Genomic DNA, 22,488 nt, shown 5'->3' on the forward strand with positions numbered 1-22,488 from the left:
ACCCCCTTTTCAGAAGTGAATCCTGGACCGCCAGCGGAGTCTGCGAGGGCTGTAGGTGTGACGTCCTCCATCCGGTTCAGAGCCAAAAGGGCTTCTCTGCCGTGCGAGGCAGTGGTGCCCGTGGCCCCGGCAGTGCCGGGGGGGCGCCCCCTCTCTGCCCCCGGCGCTCTGTGGAGAGGTGAGGTCCCCCTCCCTCTCCCGACCCCCCAGAGCTCTCAGCATCTCCCACCACGGTGCCCACGGCTGGGGTTCCGGAGTCAGCGGGCAAGTCTTCACCAGGGTGTGGGCCCCAAGCACGGGTTCCCACCGGCCCTGACACCATTTGAAGCAGCGGCATCTTTGGCTTTGAGGTGGAGGTCTTCGTAAGGACTCAGCAACGCCCAAACTTGGAGACATCAGGTCTCATTGTCACCCAACGCTTTGCCGATGGCGAGCGCTGCCTGGGCCTCTGTGTGTCGCAGAATCCGCACGTGCGCTCAGAGGACACTGTCTCCCATCAAGCACCTGGCCACGCCACAGCCTCGCGTGCAAGAGAGCCTGCGGGAACGTCCACTGCACTAGACGTTTCACGGGCCCCCTTGTCCTCCACACGCGCGCATTTCCAAACTCAAAATCACGTTCGACTTCTGTACCCGGAAAGGGACAAAAAAGCCTGCCCGTTCCGTTAGCCACGGCGGGGAGCCTTTCTGATGCGCCCTCTCCTCCTCTGCCCCCAGGAAGCCTACGTGATGGCCAGTGTGGACAACCCTCACGTGTGCCGCCTCCTGGGCATCTGCCTGACGTCCACGGTGCAGCTCGTCACGCAGCTCATGCCCTTCGGCTGCCTGCTGGATTATGTCCGTGAACACAAGGACAACATCGGCTCCCAGCACCTGCTCAACTGGTGCGTGCAGATCGCAAAGGTAAGTCAGACGAGGGCGCTCGGAGCAGGTGCCCGGCTCTGCCGGGAGGGCCGGCAGGGCCACGAGGCAGGGCTGGCGGCTGCCTTCGCTTGCCGCTCCGCCCTCGCCCCCCGGGATAATGCGGTCCCTGGGGAGAGTCCCGGAGACCGGCGGCAAAGGGGAAATAAAGACAACCAGGAAGTCAGTAATTACGTTCTCCATCCTAGGACAGCGCAGAGTGTGCCAAGAGAGCGTGTGTGTGTGTGTGCACACGCGTGTACATGGCATGCACACATCTTTAGTTTGGATTAAATTGAATCAATTGTCTTTTGCATCAGATCGGTGCCTGTCCCACTGCACACTGAAAATCTAATTATTCAGCTACATTTGCACAATTTTCTCTGTACGGGGGGCTCTCAGTATGCCTGACGTTGGTGTTCTCATTTCCCTGGCATTCTTTTTGTTGAATACTGTGGTAATTTGTAGCAGAGGAGGAGGTGTGGCTTTCACCCAGGCAGGACTTGATCACAAGGCCAGCAAACCAGGCCAGGGCTGTCAGGTGACAGAGTGGCCGGGCGGACAGACAGGTGCTGGCTCTGACTTGCGGTGGCAGGAGGTGAATAGATGTTTCTGCTGCTTCATGGGGCTCTGTACGCGTCCCCCTGTCGACAGGCTAGATCTGGAGCGAGGGAGGGGCCGAGGGGGCAGACAGCGGCCAGGTGGAGCTGAGGCCAGGAGCAGAGCGATGAGCTGGGTATTTAGCTGCTCAGATGGCCTCACAAGGACTGTTCTTCCATTTCAGATCTCTCTCTCTCGTTTTTTTTTTTTTTTTTTAACAGATGACTTCTGCAGTGAACGGATTTTTTTTTAATTTATTTATTTATTTTTATTTATTTTTGGCTGTGTTGGGTCTTCGTTTCTGTGCGAGGGCTTTCTCTAGTTGAGGTGAGCAGGGGCCACTCTTCATCGCGGTGTGTCGGCCTCTCACTGTCGCGGCCTCTCTTGTTGCGGAGCACAGGCTCCAGACGCGCAGGCTCAGTAGTTGTGGCTCACGGGCCTAGTTGCTCCGCGGCATGTGGGATCTTCCCAGACCAGGGCTCGAACCCGTGTCCCCGGAATTGGCAGGCAGATTCTCAACCACTGCGCCACCAGGGAAGCCCCAGATCTCTCTCTCTCGATGCCAGTAGTGCATCAGTTATCTGCAACCCAACTTGCTAAATTCTGTTCCTCCTGACAGTGGGTATACCTTTCACTCAGTGGAACGAATGGAATCTGTGGGCAGGCCCCGCCCTCAGCCCCGCGGCAGGTGTTGGGAGCGTGCAGGAACCAGGGAGGACAGGGCGCCCCTAGTGCCCCGGGCCCCATCCAGGTCCTGGTTGCTCGCCTCACCCAGGGCGGCAGCACCGTCGGTCCTGCAGATTTACTCCTGAGGATGCTCCGGACTTGCTCGCTCAACCCCCAGCAGGCGTAGAAGGTGACTTCAGACAGACGAAAACGTGTTGTGGGCTCCGCTCAGCCAGCAGCCGCCCGAGACGCTTGCTCCAGGACGGGCTCCTCTGGGGTCAGCGGTGCAGGGTGAGGCTGGCAGTGGGAGGCAGCCTCTGCCCTCTTCTTCCAGTGCCCGCCTGCCGGGGTCGCTGTCTCAGCCCCAGCCCCGGAGGCTCCGGCACCCGGCAGTGTGGGCGCGCCTCTTGGACCCCCGCCCATCGCGTGGTGCTCTCGGCACTCTCACGGCCGTAACCCCGGTCACAGGGCAGAGGAGTCACGTGGCCGCTGCTAGGCAGTGGTCCTGGTAGAGCCTGCGTGCCTCACGTGCTGTGGTCTCATGAAAAGGCTGGTTATTTCTGTGTCTCACCGTGTTAGTTTCCTAGGGCTGCCAACCAAAAGGCACAACAAACTTAGTGGCTTACCACAACAGAAGCTTACTCTCTCATAGTTCTGGAGGTCAGAAGTTCAAAATCAAGGTGTCAGAAGGGCCGCGCCCCCCCCAAGGCTCTAGGGGAGAATCCTTCCTCCCTCCCCAGCTCTGGGGGCTCCAGGTCCCTCCCACCTCTGCCCCGGTCTTCACGTGGCCTCCTGCCCTAGGCCTGAGTCCAGATCACCCTCTCTCTTAGCAGACACCAGTCATTCCTAAATCCAGGATGACTTCATCTCAAGGTCTTTAACCGATTAGATCTGCAAAACCCTGTGTCTAAAGAAGGTCACATTCTGGGGTGCTGGGTAAGCATGAGATCTGGGAGGATGCTTTTCAGCCCAGAACAGAGGCTGGTGTCGGGGAGGAGGTCCTTAGCCCCAGGTAGGTCTCGCTGAATATGGCATTTTTCCTGGAGGTTTACTTGTGTCCTGACTCCTGTCCCCAGAAATTCTTCCTTAGTCTCTTCCCTGATTAGCTAAGGCAGGAGAATCACCAAAGCTATCCCCCTCCACCCCAGGCAACCTCTATCACCTTGCTTAACTCGCTTTATTTTTTAAAAACACATTTTGCTACCTGCGAAGACCTGGTTTATTTACTTGTTTAACTTGAAACGGGGAGGTGAGCTCTGTCAGAGCCAGGCCCTGGCTGCTGCCCCCGTCAGGCAGGGCATCCAGAACTCTGCACACCTGCCTGGGTGATGAGGCCCAGCTCACCAGAGGGTGCCCGGATATTTAGCATTCTGATTATCTTGTGTCAGTTGGCAGCTCCACAAAAGTGACTTCTTATGTGATGCGACACATAGCCTTGGCAAGTTCTGCCCGGTACGGAACCGGGCTTGTGACTCTGGGGGATTCACATCTCAATTCTGGCTTTTCTTAGGCGAGTTGTCTCTCTGTGGCCGCAGAAGGGCCTCTGCCATCTGTCTTCCCGGCAGCGAGAACGGTGCTGGGTAGCCTCTGTGGGGTGCCCACTCGGGCCCCAGCAGGCACCCCACGCTCACCTCTCTGGTTTTTTCCCTATATTTTGACTAATTTAAGTTAGATTAGTGACGAAAATCTAAGCTGAAACATTGTCTTATTCTAGTTCTATATCGACTTTCTCTCCCTAGAGCAGCATCTCCTATTTCCGGTCCCTCTCTCGTTCATGAGCTTTTCCCCTTCTCTCCTTGGCAACCCTACATTCAGATCTGCCTGCTCACAAGTGTCTGCATAGATGGAAGTTTATTTGACCCCAAAAATCAGTCTTCTGCCAGCACGAGGAAGAAACAAACACCTGACCACGGCAGTGCCCACCACAGGGCGAGTTCAGCTCTGCCCGGGCCCTGGTCAGCCATGAGTTTCCAAAGTCCCTGAGTTGAGTTTCCAGGGCCTGCAAGTTTTCCAAGATAGTGCTCTATATAATATTACTCAGAATTTCACCTTGTTATTTCGATCCACTGCTCTGCCTGTTGAACTTCGTTTAGGTTCGCTCTCATCCAAAGTCGGTTCACGTTGCAGCTGTTAGATTTGTCTGCGATGGAGCTGCTTTCTATTTCACAAGAGAAACCTAAGCCACTGTACTTGAATAGCTGTGGCGATGCAGTGTCTGTCCTTGCAGGGAAAGGAAAATAATGGTTTCTTCAGCTGTAAAGAGAGAAATTTGCTCTTGGGTTAGTGACTGTTTACCTAAGTATTGAACAGTTTTCTCTGTAAAAGTTAGAAGTGAAACTACCCAGAAACACTTAGTGGCTGACCAGAAACTAAACCTGCTGGCGTTTTCAAGGTGGGATTTATTGACTTATAAATGTCCTCCCTGATTCACAAAGGCACAGGCTCTCTGGGGAAGTTTTCCAGTATTCACGGAGACCTGGGTACCATTACGTAGGTTTATTCTCCTGGCTAAACTGCTAGGAGGACAGATAAAATTATATCACGGGCAAAAGAAAAAAAGAAAGAAAAAAAACAGAGGCGGCCTAGTGGGGAATCTTGCTGGGGTTGGGAAAGCAGAGGTGCCGTTCCACACAGGGTAAGAGTGGATTCTAGACTCAAGTCTCAGGAGGCCGTGGAGACGTCACCTGCTCCCTCATCACCTCTTCCTGAGCTCCTGGCTCGGGAAGGTACAGGGGGCTGTCACTCACGGGGAGTAACTTAGGTGCTTCGGAAAGTGTGTGCATTCTTCCTGGCTGCATAAACCAGCTAGTAAATCCCAAAATAATTAGACGGGATAATAACGTAGTAAAATGTTAGAATCCAAAAGATGCTGTCTGTCATCAATTCAGTTTAGAGAACACCGCTGCCGTGCCAGGCTCTTTCCTCTTAGAGCACCGCAGAGCACATTACTGCCGAGTCCTGCTTAAATCAGCTCTCTAGGCTGTGATTGATTTAACATTTTCACAAACCTTTGGGACCACAGAGCTTTCTTTCACCTAACCTGGATTAAGATCTCACAGAAGTGAGTTTTTAGAGAGGCGATATACGTTTCAGATACTTGACCAGGCCCTGGTGAGATCTGAAGGTAGCTGGGGCTGGGGTGGAGGGGTGGGTGGGTGGATGCTGTCAGAAGGAAACGGACCACAACTTCAGAAGCACCGAACTACGCCTAGTTCATTCTACAAGATGCAACTTAATAAGGATGAACTTCAGAAAACATTCCATTCAAAGGATCCATTTTTTTAAGTAGACAGGATACTTAGTTTGGTCTAAATTCATCTGAAAAAGCCCCAGCGTCTTCACTGCTCACACATTTATAGGCACTTTCAGGGCACGAGAGCAGTGAAGAGAAGACCCATCCAGGTGAGGAGAGGAAGGTGGTCCTGCCGATGACGTAGCAGAGCGTGCTGGCCCCTCGTGTCTGGGTCTAGGTGCCGTGTCATGACACCCACATCGACAAATTGTGGCCTGGTCGTGAGGGATGAGCAGGGGTGGGAGAGAATGAAAATCATGCTGGAAGAGGGGCCGGAAGAGGAGACGTTGTCCGTCAGCCTCGCGCAGCCTGCGGGGGCAGCGGGGAGACACTCACTGCCCTGTGCACAGCCTCCTGTCTGGGCCCAGGTGGCTCTGGCCCTCGCGCCCAGGTCTGCTCCCCCGCCACCCGCCGCCTGGCTTTCCGGTGCTCCAGATCAGGACTCCTGAAGGTGAGGTTTCAGGCAGCCCCCCCCCCCAACTGCTGACTAACTGTGCAGCCTGAGGGTGGTGATTCAGCCTCCAGCCTCCAGCCTCCAGCCTCCATCCACGCGATGGGAGAGGAAGGCGCTTCCTAAGAGCTGATTCAGCTGCAGAGCAGGTACCTGCGTAAAACCCTGGGCAACAAGACCGCAGACGGGAACAGAGCCCCACAGCAGATCCGGTTACCAGATATTTCAGTTATTTGAATTATTTTTTTATTTATTCTCACATCGTTCCACAAGATTACAGTTGAACTTAATCAACCTAAATGATCACTTTACAGTATGTCACTATAAAGCCAAAAGTTGCTGTACTGTTAAAGCATGTTCATCAACTTCTGGTCATTTCACTTGGTGATTTCTTGAGCATATATCTGTCAGTGTCAGGTATCATGTGAAATATGTATATAAAGAAGACAAAATTTCCTATCTCCCCAAACTTGCACACAGGTGAGGAAAACAGATCCAAACAGAGGTAACAATGCAGCAGGAAATGAGTAGGTCAGAGCAGGAGAGCTGAGGGACCAGCCTCCCAGAGGCTGCTGTACAAGTCACACGCGGACAGCAAAGCGGGCTCAGTCAGCCAGCCGAGTGCCAGGTGCGGGGACGGCAGTGGTGAGGCGGCCGCCCTGCACCCTCGGGAGCCTGGACGTGGCTGTGGTGCTGTGGACACGAGTGAGAGCCCGTCCCCGTCCTGGGGACCATCTGAGGGAGCAGTGAGACGTGACCAAGAGACACTGAGGGCTGCCGAGGGATGAGGGGCAGGCCGGAGGGGAGGGGAGACCCCGCAGGAACCTGCAAGCGCGGCTTCATCAAGAAAGCGAAGGGCGCCACGTGGGAATTTATTCATGATCAGACTTTGTTGGGAGGTGTAGCAGGACGTGGCAGCAGCCTAATTCAAGGTCATGGCAAAAGGGGTAGAGAAGAGAGGATGGATTTGGCATTTAGGAGGAAATGATAATCACAGCGCCGAGGGAGGACTCTCCCTGGGCACCGTCCGAAGTGCTCCATGTGGATTAACTCATTTAATCCTCTGAGTAGCCCGTTGTACATGTGGGGGAGAGTGAGGCAAGGGGTGTTGAAGTAACTTGCCCAGGTCTCAAGCTAGGAAGTAGCAAAATCAAGATTCCACCCCAGGGCTCCTTGCTCCCAAGTCTGTGCTTTTCCCCAGCACGTGATGTCACGGGTCAGAGTGGAGCCCACAGGCTGGTGAGCCTAGCAGGCCTCCTGTCCCTACACAGCAGGAGGTTGGTGCCTGGGACAGGAAATTCTGACACTTTCCTGCCTCTTCTGAGGGCAGGGGTGCAGTGGTGTGGACGCCATGCCTTGCTTTACTCTGCCAGAGCCCTCCGCCTACCCCTCCGCTCCCTATTCTGCCACCTCCGAGGTCACCAAGTCAGTGGCGGTCCCCCGTACCCACCACTTCCCCACATGGTGGTTAAGAAATACGCTAGAAATGCAGCTCGTTCCTGCCTCTCGCTCTGGGCTCCTCCTAAGAGTCGCAGGACGCTGCAGTGCCTGGGAATACGGTCCCTACATGTCACACCCAACCCAGGCCTCTCTTCTCCCCCGGCTGTTGTGCGAGGAAGGTCTTCAAAACCCTCGTGGAAGCAATCCTGTGTCTCCTGTGCATTCAGGTCCCAGGGCGGCTCTTCAGATCCCCTGTCAACCTCAGTATTGCAGCATCCATCCTAGCCGTCCTGTGTTAACTAGCAAAATAAATATGTTCCATTAAATTAAAGTGAGGCTCTCAGAGAAAAGAATCAGGGAACTGCGTTTCCAGGAGGCCCCACGAGGCTGACGCTGATATCGCTTCCGGCGGGTCTCTGTTTGGATTCTGAGAGTTCACGAGCGATGTCAGGGCTCTTATCTTTGGTGCTGGTTAAACTATAACTCTGCTGGGCCTAGAACTATAACCGAGATGGCCTTTCAAACTGCCATATTGTGTGGGACAGAGACCAAGGAATAGAGTTTTATCTAAGTTCAAATGAGTCTAATCTTGTCCCGAAATTATCTCTGATTTAAATCCCTCTAGCTGTGTGCTCCAGACACGTACTGCTCTTTCCTGCCCTTTCCCAAGCCTTCTCTGAAGGCTGGTGTTACGAGAAAACGTTGCAGTTTATTGCAGTTGCTCTGCTCCTTTAAAAATATCTGAGGGGGGGGAGGGGCGGGGGTGGAGCTACTTCCATTGTTAGATTCCCATCCACCTGCCCTTGGGCACGCTCAGCTGCACTTGGCCAAGATGCTGGGGTGTGGCGTCCAAAGCAGTCTCTGGGTCAGCAGACAAGTCTCACTTGGAGGCCCCAGCAGGAAATTAAGGGCACTGTCCCAGTGGTGGCCTCAGAGCCCTTGGTCTGTGAAGCAGCACCAGCCCAGGCTCTGGGCCCCTGGGTCAGCTGTCAAGGCTGTTGTGTGGGTACCAGACCTCCCAGCACCGGGAGAGGCATCTTCGCAGGCGTGTTTGAAATGCCGGGCTCGGAACTGTCGGCCGCTATTATCATTCATTCATCCCTTCCGTCCTTCATCTTCAACAAGCTTTTGTAAAAAATGTATCCAGTGCACCAGATCCTCTGTTAGGCATATAAAGAGGCAGAAAGAAAGTTCACGACGATAGTTAAATGTAGCTGGAAATGCCCTCTGAAGTCCTCCTTGTGGGCTTAGTGAAGAGACGGATGCTGCTGAAAGGAGCCCCGTGAAGGGCGGGAGGTGCCAGGGAGTAGGAAGTCCTCCTCTGCCAGGAAGCCCTGCTTCTCTCTCCCTCTCCACGCTCCATCCCTAAGGAATGATTCCTAACCTGGAAGTGCTATTCCAGGGAAGCACCTGCCCACTTCCTCTTGAATAGACATGAGCCCATTAACCTTATTTCCCGGCACCTGAGACATCTTAGAAAGGAACCATTTAAATCAAACAGCATCTTAAACATGCAGGAGCTTTCTAGATAATACAGTGGACACATGGGAATCATTTTTTTTTTTTCCCAAGAGAAGAAAAACATTAAAGGCCTCAAAAATAGCCCTCAAAGACTAATTCCTGGTAGTGTCTTTGTAAGATCCTATTTTCCTGTGATGGCTAGTTTAACTCTAGAAAGAAAATTTGGAAACTTCGCTTTGATGTGACAAGTTAATTAGTAATTTTTACCTAATATCTATGCAAAAGGAAGCAATGAATTTGCCAGAAAATTTGGGATCTATCCTTATCTGCAGGTATTCCCTGCATTTGCACTAAAATGAAGAGAGCTACATGCAAAAAGCTCGAGGGTAATGCAGAGTTGGTTTTGCCCATTCATTTCCATTTTGTGCCCTTCGGTAAGCATGTCTGTGGTGCCTGCCCTTCACTGGAGAGTTCATGAGTGTCAGCTGTAAAGGAGGCTGGAAATGTGGTCCACCTCCCTGGCTGGGGAGAGGAGAGGTGCCTTTGTGAGCAAGGAGGAGAACACGTGGTTCCAGCCGCACAGGCCGTGTGCAGAACTTGACCCTCCGGCATCTCCTGCCTGCCCGTGTGGCCCTGCACAGGGGCAGCGGCTGCCAAGCTCATGTCTACGGGTTAGAGCTTGCGAGGGTCCAAGGGAAGCTTGGCTCAGCTGGGCAGGCTTCAAGCCAGGAGTAGGGGCAGGAAGTGAGCCCGCCTGTCAGGGGAGAAAGGGCAGGTGACAAAGACACCAAGGAGGCTGTGGACAAGGGCTAGAGGTGAGGGGTCACACAGTTAGTCCTTCGTAGCCGCGGTTCTGCATCTGCAGAATCAGCCAACCGTGGATCAAAAACATGTGGGAAGAAAATTCCAGAAAGCTCCGAAAAACAAAAGTTGAATTGGCTGGGCACAAGCAACTGTTTACATAGCATTTACATTACGTTTACAAGTATGTACATTGTATGAGGTGTTGTAAGTAATCGAGTGGTGATTTAAAGTATGCAAGAGGGTGTGTGTAGGTTACAAACAAATACTTGCTCCATTTTTTATAAGGGACTTGAATATCTACGGATTTTGGTTAGGGGGGCGGCAGGGAGAGGGGTTCCCGGAACCAGTCTCATGGGTACTAAGGGGTGACTGTACATCCGAGAATTCACTATGTGTCGGGCACTGTGCTGGGTACTTCTCAAGTATTCTGTCTTTCTTTCTCTTCCAGCCTTGATTCTGATGACAGCAGTTATGGAGGCAGCCAGGGAGAGGGTAGGGAGTGGCACCTTGTATCAATAAAAGCAAATTCGATATCCATGTGATTTCAATTTAAAAAAGAGAAAATAAAACAGGACCAAAACCTTCACTGGTAGTGAATCATGTAAGATGGTCCAGGAAAGCGTGATGAGAGCCCTGGATCCTGGGGAGGTGGCGCCCCAGACGCGCTGGCGCGGGGAAGGCGAGGCCAGGCAGGTGGGGTCGGCCGTCCGGAGCAGCGTGCAGCGTCTAACCAGGTCGCGGCCCGACGGCGGGGCTCCTGCTCTGTCACTGGCCTCTTCTATTTGTTCAACTGAGTTTGAAACTTGAGTAACCGGATGGCGATAAGTTAGTAAGTCAGCAGCTAGTTATGTCTTCATCTCTTCACCTTTTCATCCGTGGAGCAGATAGACTCTGGTCACTGATGTTACCAGGTGCAAGTCACTGTGTCCGTGGAGGGCAGTCGGTCCGCAGACAGGCTCCGGCTCAGAGGCTGCTGCGTACGTGACACTGCACCCTGCGCCGGGGCGCCCGCCCTCTGCCTGATCGCCGCTGAGCACCCACCCCTCACCGTGTGGCCCCGTGTTGCAGGGCATGAACTACCTGGAAGACCGGCGCTTGGTGCACCGAGACCTGGCGGCCAGGAACGTGCTGGTGAAGACGCCGCAGCACGTCAAGATCACGGATTTCGGGCTGGCCAAACTGCTGGGCGCCGAGGAGAAGGAGTACCACGCAGAAGGGGGCAAGGTAAGGAGCTGGCGTGTAGAAGGGCGAGCACTTCCCCGCCAGCAGGCTGACCAATGGGAGGGCCGTCCTCAGGACCTTCTGGGTGAGGTCACAGCTGCCACCAGCACCTGGGTCTAGCCAGGCCCTTCTGGCCCTGCAGCCAGAGCTGCCCGGGGAGCAGGATTTGCTGGGAAAGTGCGTAAAGGTGTTTCTGACACATCCAGAAGCCAAAGGCAGTAAACGTGAGTTCAGCTCCATCTCTAGGTGACCGTTAGCCAAGGGTAGGTTTCAACCTCCCAGTCCTGGGTAAAGCCCCTTCAGAAGAGCAGCTGGGAGAGCAGCCCGGAAAGGGCCCCGTGTTGTTCCAGCAGCTCCCGAGGGGCGCCGGCCGCGGCGGCATTGGCTTCTTCCTCTCGGACGGGCCTGGGGCTTCTCCAGGGGGCTCTCCCAGCAGCGAGGGGTGCGGGTCTCCTGATAGGCCCTCCGGAACGCTCTGGATCAGCTGATCTTCTCTTCGCCCTCACTGTGGCCCACGTGGCTCCAAGCAGCTAGCCCTGCAGACAGCCACGGACACAGGGCACAGCCAGGGCCCCCAGCTGCCAGCACGTGCACGCAGCTCGGCAGAACAGCCCACAGACCCAAGGCCCTCAGCTCTGGGCCTGACAGAGGCCCTGTTCGCCACCAGACTAAAACCTCTCCCCCAGCTGGGAAGGAACACTGGGCCCGGGTTGGGCTGGGGGTGGCCCAGCTTCCTCACCTTTGTTGCTTGTAATGCATTCCAGTGTGATCTACTTTTTTTCAACCGAGGGAAGCTAATTGTTGTCTTATTACTTTTCTCTCTCATCATCCCAAGGTGCCTATCAAGTGGATGGCCTTGGAATCAATTTTACACCGAATTTACACCCACCAGAGTGACGTCTGGAGCTACGGTGAGTCGAAATCCTGAGGCTGATGAATCAGGGCTGAGGCTTCACTGGCTCGTGTTGTCGATGTACATGATACGCTCTGCCGTCCAGGGCAGTGACTAACAACCCCGTAATCATCGCCGTCTGTCTGTTGTACTAGGAAATGTGAGAAAGGAAATTGAGTGGAACTACCGTACCGGGTGTCACTGGAGAGAACAAGGAGCGTGTCAGGAGAGCGGGTAGCGGGAGGGAAAGAACTGGAGCCTAGGAGACGCCTGTCCCCCAGAATCAAGCCAAACGTGACCTCTTGCCCTGAATTTGAAGTGAACCAAAGGGAGATGACAGATCAGGTTTCGTGGGGAAGAGTTTCCCGGTAGAGAAATGTGGTTTTATGATGGACTGACTCGGGGGTTATGGTTTCATATAGTGAGTGGTCATCTTTGTGTATCAGAGAGAATGGCTTCATGAAACGCACTGTGAGGGTGTGTGTGTGGGGAAATATGAGGAGAGGGAGGTAGTTACTGTTTCCAGCTCTCGTGAAGGCCGCCTCGTCAGGGTCTGACTCTTCTTCCTTCCAATGAGGACAGCTCAGACACACCTTCCACGCTCTCGCCTCGTCCTCTGTACAGAGCGCTTCCTGGGTCCGCAAGGGCCTTGCCTTTCAGGAAGGCACTTCCACTGGCTGCCGTGCTGGGGTGCTTCCGCCTGTGTTACTGCAGGCAGTCTCGCTGTCACCCAGAATCAGCCCAAAGGTTGCAGAACACCTGATCTGCATTGACCGATGCATTATCAGCCTATCCCAGCTATCAACGCAACAGAGGTGAAGGGAAGGAGTCACCCACCTCCATAGAAGCGCGTATTTGGGGAGAGCAGTAGTAAAAAGAATCTCCGAGAGGGATTTAGTCACTATCACAAAAACAAAATCATTCAGGATGTTGTCCATTTAGCATTTCTTTCAGAGCATTATTAACTTCCTAATATTCCAAATGCATTTTTAAAAATTCCATGGCTCTTTGTCTTTTCTGCTGTAACGTAAGCTTTACAGAGACGGAGATCTCTGTGAGTGAATAAGTGAATTTTCATTTATACCTGTGAGCTAGCTGCTCACGATGAATGAACTAGATAAGGAAATAAAGCTATTCTGATGCCTTATTTTCAGTCATGTTCAAGAAATGTCTACTCCCCCAGAGGGATGGGAAGAAACGCCGCTTTCCCATTTGTGGTCCTGCCCAGAGCTGTCATTGTCATTGTCACAGCCCAAGCCACCCCCACCCCCCACCCCCAGGGACACCAAGCAGGGGCTCCTCCTGGGTCTTCTCTGGGCTTGTTTTGCACCCACTCACCTATTCTCCAAACAGCAGGAAAATATATCTTTAAACCACATTAGACGTTCGCTTCTCTGTTTAACATCCTTCTTTGGTTTTCCAAATATGTTCCAGATAAAACCTGAACCCCTAACCGTGATCAATAGGATCAAGAGCGGTCTGGCCCCCCTGCCTTTCCCAGCCGCCCGGCTGCGTTCTCCCCTTGCCCTGTGTGTCCACTCGCAGCCCGCGCTTGGGCCACGTTTGTCCAGTAAATGAAAACTCTCCGGCTCAGTGACTTACTCCCTGTGAATGATTACAACCGGCATCAGAAAGCCAGCATCACCACGGGGGCTGTGTCTTTCGTCTCAGTGGAAATCGTGTTGTCAGTGGTTCTAATCTGCTGTCCTGGCAGTACACCGGACCTGTTACAACATGAACCTGAGTTTTTAGCCTAAAAACATATCCTGTTTCTCCACTCTCTAGGCTCCAGTCAAGGCAAAATATTTTCGTCAGTTAGGGACCTACGTGTTCCACTTAGGAGTTGAAAAGAGAGAGAACTCACAGCACCTCCCAGCCCCACTCATACCCCACAACCGGGTTCACACACCGCCCTCATTCACCGTTTGTTCCGAAACCTGAAAAGCTGCCTTCCCGCAGGGATTCATTGTGTGTGTTTAAACGCAATGTCTAAACCTAGTTAGAGCAGGACCAATCGACTTTAAAGATCTGGACATGAGATTTTCTTTCTTTCATCAAGTCAATATTGATTCCGTGGTGGGCAGGACAGAAGAATCAATTTTCTTGTCCCTGGACCACTGCTTTTCTTCATTCTTCAGCCTTGCATTTTGCGTGTTAATTCAGGTCATTCGGTTTGGGAATGACCTCTGGAAAATCTATGCAGATGTGTGGTGATACGCATTTAGAAGCCAATCTCAAGAAAAGGGGTGGTTAGATTAGCTGGAGACCAGGAAGGCCCCGGGTTCCTGTGTCTGGTCCCTCCCTGTGTGGTCTGGGGGCATATTCCCCACGGCATTTGTGTGTTTCTGGAGCAGAGAACTCCATCAAGGGAGGCACGGAGATGGAAGGACCATCAGAACTTCGGAACAGTCTTAAAAAACACCAATTCTAAAATTACTCCTGCTTGGATTTTTTTTAATCACGATGATTGATTGATGTTGAAATTAAAAGTATGGGGTTTTTATATTTATCAAAGGGAACACAGGGGGGTTTTCTTCCAATTTTTTTATTCTTTAAAAACACAGGCTTATAACCTTGCCGGTAAGTCACCTGCGGCCGATGATGTCTGGGTGTGTAACTCCAGCTCCACAGACCGTAATCCGTATGTTTCAGAGTGGTGGTATTCTCTTTGCTGTTATTACTAAAGTTTACTGTTTATTGGCCACTTACCGTCTGCCTGGGATTGTCTGAACATTGCAGCTGTGTTATCTTGTTTGATCCCCACAACTGTCCTATGAGGCAGACGCTGTCATCACCCCCCCCCTTTACAGGGAGCTGAACTGAGACTTCCAGCATCAAGCAAATTGCCCAAGGCCACAGAAACATGGGTTTTTAAACCTTAGACACAGTATGTCAACAATGATGACTAAAGACAAGGTGCTGTGATTATTATTGACTCACACAGCAACGCTTTTTCCTCTTAGGAGTCACCGTTTGGGAGTTGATGACCTTTGGGTCCAAGCCTTACGACGGGATCCCCGCGAGTGAGATCTCAACCGTCCTGGAGAAGGGAGAACGCCTGCCTCAGCCGCCCATCTGCACCATCGACGTCTACATGATCATGGTCAAGTGTGAGTGGCCGGCTGCACCTGGCCCTGGGCTGCCCTGAGCCAAGCGCCCCAGGCCTTCGACGCCCTGAAGACATGCTGTCACAGTCCGTAGGCAGGCACATCTGTAAACACCCCCACAGACACTTCTGAAAGCACTTACCTGACGCACTGAACACTGTGAGCTGACGTTTGCCCATGTTCACAAGCAAACGAGTAAAATCAAAGTCCTCCATAAGCCGTTACACCAAAATATTCTTCTCTCTGAGTTGCTCAATGAAAAAAAAGCTGCCCCACTTTTTGAAGCCTGTTACCAGAGAAACTGTTTTTAAATGCCTAACAATGAGTAACCACAAGAGGTTAATAGAATCGGCATTTCTGCTTTGACGTCAACCTTTTCAGATAGTGGATTTATGTGAGGACTTCTGCAGTGTAGCAAGTAAACATTTTAATCCAAGTAAGAGTGTGTAGCTTGACTGTGACACTACCGCGCCATCAGAATCACAAATTCAGTAGGCTCTGGGGGTAACATTACATGTATGATGAGCATTTATACAGAAGGTAGCACAGGGAATGTGACAGAGTTAATGTAAATATTAAGCCTTTCCGAACTTTAGACCACAGAGTTAATCAGTTTTAACGTCCTTGCTTTAGGTTGCGGAAGCTGGGATCCAGAGAGGTGACATGATTTGTCTAAGGTCACATAGCAGTCTGGCCCAAAATAGCCTGACATCCTGCTGATAGAAAATAAATAAGAACCCTCAGGAATCATGAGGATTTCCAGTCAATAGCTGTTCCTCCAGCATGTTTAATCTAGACTTGGATCATTGTGTACTCAAATGCACTGGCATGGTTGACAGAAGTATCCCCCCCCCCCCCAGGAAAGGCACTGAAGCACCCCTGTCACGTACACATGTGATTGCTTGAGTGTGTAATACAGTGAAAGCACCAGGGTGTGGAGTTCCCAAACGCCGAGGTTCTTAAGAAAGTCCCTAATTTTCCCTACACCGAATCTGGTTTCCAGCTTACTAGACTGCCGAGTGAATATGCATGTCGAGGGAGGACTTTACTGAGAGACTGGACCCAGGGCGCCCTGCGGTCAGAGCAGTTCACAGAAAGCAGTGCATATCGTACAGCTGCTGGGTCACTTCAGGCGATGACACCAGAATGCTGGCCCTTGGAAGGGGAGGTGCAGAAAATTAGAGCATGTTATTGCCATTCTGGCTCAAATATGTGATGGCATCAGGGTCCTTAAACAGTAATCAGTGCTGGTTCGCCAAGACTGAACAACCTGTCACGAAGATTAGGTTTCGTCCTCGTTTATTTGTCTAAAAGAATCTCACCGTGAGTGCTTTCTTTCAGCGATGCCATCTTTATCACTTCTTTCAGGGTTCTAATTGCACTGACTTTCCTCCTTCCTTCCCCAGGCTGGATGATTGATGCAGATAGTCGCCCAAAGTTCCGTGAGTTGATCATTGAATTCTCCAAAATGGCCCGAGACCCCCAGCGCTACCTTGTCATCCAGGTACCAGCTCCCAGTCTGCACACCCACTGGGAAAATCCCTCTAAATAAGCATCAAACGTCACTATGCTCCGTCCGGTGCCGACACAGCCTCCCCGTCTCGCAGGTCACACCATTAACCCTCAGTGCATTAGAAGAAGCACAGCCCAAGCTGTGGACTAATTGGAGCGCACCATGGGGCCCCCAGCTCCATCTGCCATCCCTGTGAGCCCCTCACACTCGGCCCCCGTCATTTCATGGTCCCCTTAGCCAAAGCCTTATGTCGCTCTCATGGAGAACCGGGGCTTTGGTGTCGGGCAAACCTGGCTTCAGATCCCTGACCCTGTACTTACAACGTGAGGTTAACAAAACTAAGCTCGCAGAGCTGCTCTAAAGATTCAGTGAAATAATATATGCAAAATACTTTGCAAAGCGCCTAAAGGTTCTGCTCAGCAATCGCAGGGTGTGTGTGTTGGAGGGGAGGGACCCCACACCACCAGGCAAGCAATTCTCCATCACCAGCTGGTGTCCTTCAGTTCAGCTCAATCTGACACTGTCCACCTGGAGACAGCGTCAGATCCCACAGTCCTCCAGGACCGCTTCCCCTCCCCCCCCCCCCCCCCCAGTTCAGATGCCCGTCCCAAGTCCAGGTTGTTACCTGGGCATCTGACCATCTGGCAGAAGGTTCCCACAACCCCCTCCTTGGGTTCCATTAATTTGCTAGAGTGGCTCTCAGAGCTCAGAAAATCTTTTTACTTACTGGATCACTGGTTTACTATAGAAGGATATAACTCAGGAACAGCCAGATGGAAGAGATGCACAGGGCAAGGCATGGGGGAAGGGCGCAGTTTCCGTGCTGTCTGGGTGCACCACTCTCCCCGGATCTCCAGGGGTTCACCACCCCGAAGCTCTGAACCCTGTCCTTTCAGGGTTTTACGGAGGCTTCATTACATAGGCATGATTAAATCATTGGTCATTGGCAATGGAGTCGACCCCTAGTCCCCCTGCCCTCCCTGGAGGTTAGGGGTGAGACTGAAAGTTCCGACCGTGTAATCACATGGTTGGCTCCACTGGCCACCAGCCCCCATCTTTAGGTGCTTCCAGAAGTCTCCTCATTAACATAAGAGACACATAGGGAATTCCAAGGGTTTAGGAGCTCTGTGCCAGGAGCAGGGAAGAAGACCAAATGTGTATTTCTCATGGTACACAGCACAGCACTCAGTAAATGCTGTGGCTTTGGCCCTTCCTTTTTCCTCCTGAGCCGTTTGCATTTCCTTTGAGGACTTTGAGACATCAGGGAATTTTCAGCGTCTTAATTCCAGGTCGGGGGAAATGGAAGGAGGAACTGTACTTCCCAGAACCGGGCAGGGGGAGGGGGGACGAGTGTATTAGAACCCAACTGGCAAACACACAAGCACCTGCTGACAGCAGACCCGCCTCGATAGCCAGGGGGGTGGAACGGCAGCTCGCCGGACCTTTCTGATGGTCTCACAATCTCTGCGCCAGGGGGACGAGAGGATGCATTTGCCAAGCCCTACGGACTCCAACTTCTACCGCACCCTGATGGACGAAGAGGACATGGAGGATGTCGTGGACGCCGATGAGTACCTCATCCCCCAGCAGGGCTTCTTCCACAGCCCCACCACTTCCCGGATGCCCCTCCTCAGTTCCCTGGTACCAAAGTCACTCTTGCTCAGGCTCTGCCTCCTGGTTTGAACAGATTGAGTTTTAGCAAAAAAATGATACCCATCTTGTGGAACTCAGGTAGAGACAAAGAAGTAAACGTTAAGCAGATGGTAAAGCCAAAATCAGAATGAATCAATTCAGTGTATTATTTATCTTACTGCATTGCAACAACTGGATCATAATCTTTTTTGGTCCACTAAGGAACAGAGTTAAATCAGAACTAAACCTGGTTTTTCTAAAGCTAATGAGTCAAGACGATATCAGGCCCCTTTAACTGTGCCCACTCCCGGAGGCCCCCCGTCCTGCTCTCAGTGGGGGTGGGGGAGCGTCCACGTGCACCATAAACAGCTGCGATTCTTTTTCAGAGCGCCACCAGCAGCACTCCCACTGTGGCTTGCGTTGATAGAAACGGGGTAGGTATCAGCTCCTATAAACCAGAATTAAATCACAGCTCTGTACCATGGCTCTATTAGACATAAAAAATGCCCACCCTAACCCAGAAAGCTGTGATTTTCCTTCCTGTATTGTTTCATCCCTACCCTACGGCCAGCAATTAGCTATCGCTTATCAAAATGCTATTGAAAATACAGTTGATAGACCAGCAGCAGCACGCAGTTCATGGACCTGGCAGTCTGTTAGAAATGCGAACTGTCGGGCCAGCACCCCAGACCTCCTGACTCAGGATCTGCGGGGAGGGGCCTGGCCGTCTGTACTTGAGCCCACCTTCCAGGTGACGCTGTGGCTTGACGTGTGAAGCCTTGATTAGACCCACACTCACCAATGTAGCAGCCACTAGCCACATGCGGCTGCTTAAATTTACATTTTCGTTAATTAAGTTAGAATTTAAAATTCAGTTCCTCGCACCTGTGCTTAGTAGCCGCCACGCGGAAGAGCACAGATTACAGAACATGTCTGTCATCGCGGAAAGCCCCGCTGGACGGCCCCGGCCAGGGCCGTGCCGCCTGCCCTGTGGTCTGCGGGCCACCCGTGGGTGGAGCGGGTCCTCTCCCAGACCTGCTGAATCAGAATCTGCAGGTTAACGAGCTGTCAGGGGGTCCCGATCCCCGCCGAAGCGAGCGGCGCTGGCTGCAGTAACCTTGCCTAATCTCCTCCCCAGCAGAGCTATCCCCTCAAGGAAGACAGCTTCTTGCAGCGGTACAGCTCAGACCCCACTGGCACCTTGACCGAGGACAGCATCGATGACGTCTTCCTTCCGGCGGCCGGTGAGTGCCTCGCCCTGGAAGCGGTCATGCTCCTCGGCCTCCGCCCCCGGTGCCCCGGCCAGCTGCTGCTCTCCAGCTGGTCCAGAGGTGGGGCCCGTGGCACGCGTGCAGACACGATGGATGGAGGAAGAGGCCGATCAACAGAAACCGCTAGGCAGGCGCACGGGTCTCTGAGGGGCTCAAGGCGTGTCCAGGTTGTCTTTAGAATGAATCTGCACATTTTCTAGAATTTGAAGCAAACAGCAGAGATATACATGTGTGAGTGTGTGAGCATGTGTGGGTGGGTGTGTGACACATTTGATCTCTGTTCTCTCTCCTGGCTCCGTTCTTGGCCTGTGAAACATGTATTTGCCTAATCTAAGCTTGATCCCCAGACAGACCCAACCATCACACACACACACACACACACACACACACACACACACACACACACACACCCTCAAGGGAGGCTGTCCTCTGAGAACTTTAAATTAGCAAAAGATAAACGTGCCCATCGCTTTGAGAAGGACAGAAAAGAACACAATTTATTTTAGCCAGAGAGTCGTCTCCCCAGGCTTCCCCGCTTCTGTCATCCGTTGCCTCATTGAAGAATATTCACGGGTTCGGAATGAGCCGTGGAATCCTGCTTATTAGGACGATGCTTTGCTGATTACGTCTGATTTCTTTTCAATTTCAGAATACGTAAACCAGTCGATTCCCAAAAGGCCCGCGGGCTCTGTCCAGAACCCCGTCTATCACAATCAGCCTCTAAACCCGGCTCCAGGCAGAGACCCTCACTACCAGAATTCCCACAGCAGTGCTGTGGGCAACCCTGAGTATCTCAACACCGCCCAGCCCGCCTGCGCCAGCGGTGTGCTCGACGGCCCTGCCCTCTGGGCGCAGAAAGGCGGTCACCAGATTAACCTGGACAACCCTGACTACCAGCAGGCCTTCCTTCCCAAGGACGCCAAGTCAAACGGCATCTTTAAGGGTCCCGCCGCTGAAAATGCGGAATACCTGAGGGCAGCGCCGGCAGGCAGTGACCTTACCGGGGCCTGACCACGGAGGACGGCCTCAGCCCTAAAAATTCCAGCCCCTTCAGCCCCCAGGACCAAGCCACGGCAGCTACTCAGTCCTGCCAGCCATACTCACGTTCACTCTTGGACCCGTGCACTGGTTTGGCCACATCTGCCGTGATCAGCCCATCTTTCAGCCAACAAGTGCCCCCGACTCGGATGCACTTTGGGGAATTGCAGGGACATTCCTTTGTCTTCAAACTGTGAGGCTTCCACAAAAGGCATCCAGAAAGAATGTTGTCCGTGTGGGCAGAAGTTCACCTTTCAATGAGGTATATTTGAAAAACACTAAATACGTTTAAGTTTTATTGCTTGGGGACCTCTGCGGTTTTAATTGTCATTGATTTTGCTCTTAATGGACTTTTCCAATGAGGGAAAATCTTGCTCGTAGCACCTGTGGCACTGAGTTGACCCAGGCCCACCTGTGACCAAGAAGCAAGGGTCAGTCTTCCAGCTAACACTTGATTCCCTTGGCTCTGCTTGGAGACTCTTCCATTGCAAGACAGTTGAATAACGAACCAGTCCTCTGGATCCTAAGCAGGCCCGATTGGTACTATATCAAATCACAGCAGGTGCAAGAGGATAAGCCACTTTGAACTCTTCCTGGGCAAGGAAGAAATAGAGGGGGTAGAATTCTTCCTCAGACTTACTTTTATATAAATGTCTCCATGGTACTTAACTCTCCATTGGTTGACCAGTGTTTTCTAATTACAGGTATTAGATTTGTTTCTTTTCCATTCCATTGTTTTGAAATTCAGTATGCTTTCCCTGTCAGCAGGAGGAGACGGTAACCAAGATCAGCTCATATTTGATTCGTCAGCATTCAGACCAGTTGCCTTTAATTGAGATGGAATGACAGTGCAAAAAAGGAACAAATCCCCCAAATTTGAGTCCCAGAGGAAATCAAGTCCTTTGGGGGTCGGGGGACAGGCATGTATCGGGAGACTGCAAAAACGAAGCTGCGGTTAAAACTTTGAGCTCCCCCCGACAGAAAAAAAATTTGTTTAAGCTACTCATGGAAGATAGTTTTCTTTTTATTTCACTTCAAGGGTTTTTCACTCCAAGGGTACTTTGCTCCTCACTGGTAAGCTGCCCCCGAAGCTCCTCCTCGCCCTTGGTGAGCTGAAGGGTCCAGGCTCTGAGGCAGCTCTGCAGACATGTCTCGCCCTCACCACTGCTGGCACGTTTTAGACTAGAGACAGCATTTTGTGTCGTGTGGAATTCAGGTGGTAAATATGAAATTTGACTTTGATGATAACTGCCTTCATACCATCTATAGGCATGTGAGAAGAAGAAAACAATTTCCCCTTAAAATAACTCCCTGTAATTGGAGGACCTGCTGCTTAGGACACCAGCATTTTCTCAGCTGTGTCCTCGCACCCTGACTGTTAACGCACTTCTTTGTAGACAGTGTTATAAACACTTAGCATCCACCGCAGCCAGGAAGAAATGCTTCAGACAGTATTTTCAGCCGCCCATCCCACATCCCACATCCACGATTTTCCTTTAGCTTTTATTTATTGACTCAGATGGATCAGGGCCCCAGTTTTGTTACCAAAGTATTTTATTTTGTCTCAATGGAAATATAAACTATATTCAATTCCATCACATCGTGTTCTAAATACCCTTGAACACCTTACCAGCCTGGCATAGGTACTGAAGATAAATAAAACATAATCCGTGATTCCACGAAATTCACAATTTAGCGAAGAAAATTGACTCACAAATACCAGCCTTAAAACGGTATGACAGATGCCAGACATGACATGTCAGCCCAGCACCGTGACAGCACAAAGCAGGGCGTAAGGGGGGACCGGGTCCTGGAGGAGCCCACTGCCCCTTCCGGCCTGGGAGTTACGTTCCAAACAACATCTCTTAAGAGTCTGAAATTTTATGTCCTTGTCAGTAAACCACTTTATTTATTCACCTCAGAACATAAATACTTTAGCCCACTATTTATCCAGCACTGAGAAACAGAACGATTCACATTCGGCTGTCACTTATTTGTCAGGAAACAGATGGTGAGGGAGGACCACGACATGCTGGTCCAATTGTAGCAGTAAAATCCTAGTATTTTTGTAATTTGAAATACTTTAACATAATAAAACAGCGAGAACTATTCAAGTTTTTTCTTCTTTGTATTTCAGTTTTCCTGCGTAAAATGTAGTTGCTAAATTCTCTTAAAGATTGTGTTTCCCGAAATGGTCTCAC

At 51.8% G+C, this 22,488-nt stretch overlaps 1 protein-coding gene across 5 annotated transcripts in view; it reads left to right on the forward strand.

Annotated features, from left to right (window-relative positions):
* The window catches only part of EGFR (epidermal growth factor receptor), a 190,998-nt gene extending 168,896 nt beyond the window's left edge, over positions 1 to 22,102 (forward strand). For 3 of the 5 annotated variants that reach the window (XM_082471507.1, XM_082471510.1, XM_082471509.1), the window contains 9 exons: positions 717 to 902; positions 10,682 to 10,837; positions 11,670 to 11,745; positions 14,690 to 14,836; positions 16,240 to 16,337; positions 17,820 to 17,987; positions 18,365 to 18,412; positions 19,117 to 19,222; positions 19,899 to 21,014. In XM_082471507.1, coding sequence (XP_082327633.1) covers positions 717 to 902; positions 10,682 to 10,837; positions 11,670 to 11,745; positions 14,690 to 14,836; positions 16,240 to 16,337; positions 17,820 to 17,987; positions 18,365 to 18,412; positions 19,117 to 19,222; positions 19,899 to 20,260 — 1,347 coding nt within the window. In that variant the 3' untranslated portion in view covers positions 20,261 to 21,014. Of the gene's footprint in view, positions 1 to 716; positions 903 to 10,681; positions 10,838 to 11,669; positions 11,746 to 14,689; positions 14,837 to 16,239; positions 16,338 to 17,819; positions 17,988 to 18,364; positions 18,413 to 19,116; positions 19,223 to 19,898; positions 21,015 to 21,052 lie in introns of those variants that run through there. The other 2 variants (XR_014266352.1, XM_082471508.1) reach the window with 2 other exon arrangements.
* The last annotated feature ends 386 nt before the right edge of the window (positions 22,103 to 22,488 follow it).

This window comes from Balaenoptera physalus, assembly GCF_965194825.1.
Source record: "Balaenoptera physalus genome assembly, chromosome: 8".
Lineage (NCBI taxonomy): Eukaryota > Metazoa > Chordata > Mammalia > Artiodactyla > Balaenopteridae > Balaenoptera > Balaenoptera physalus.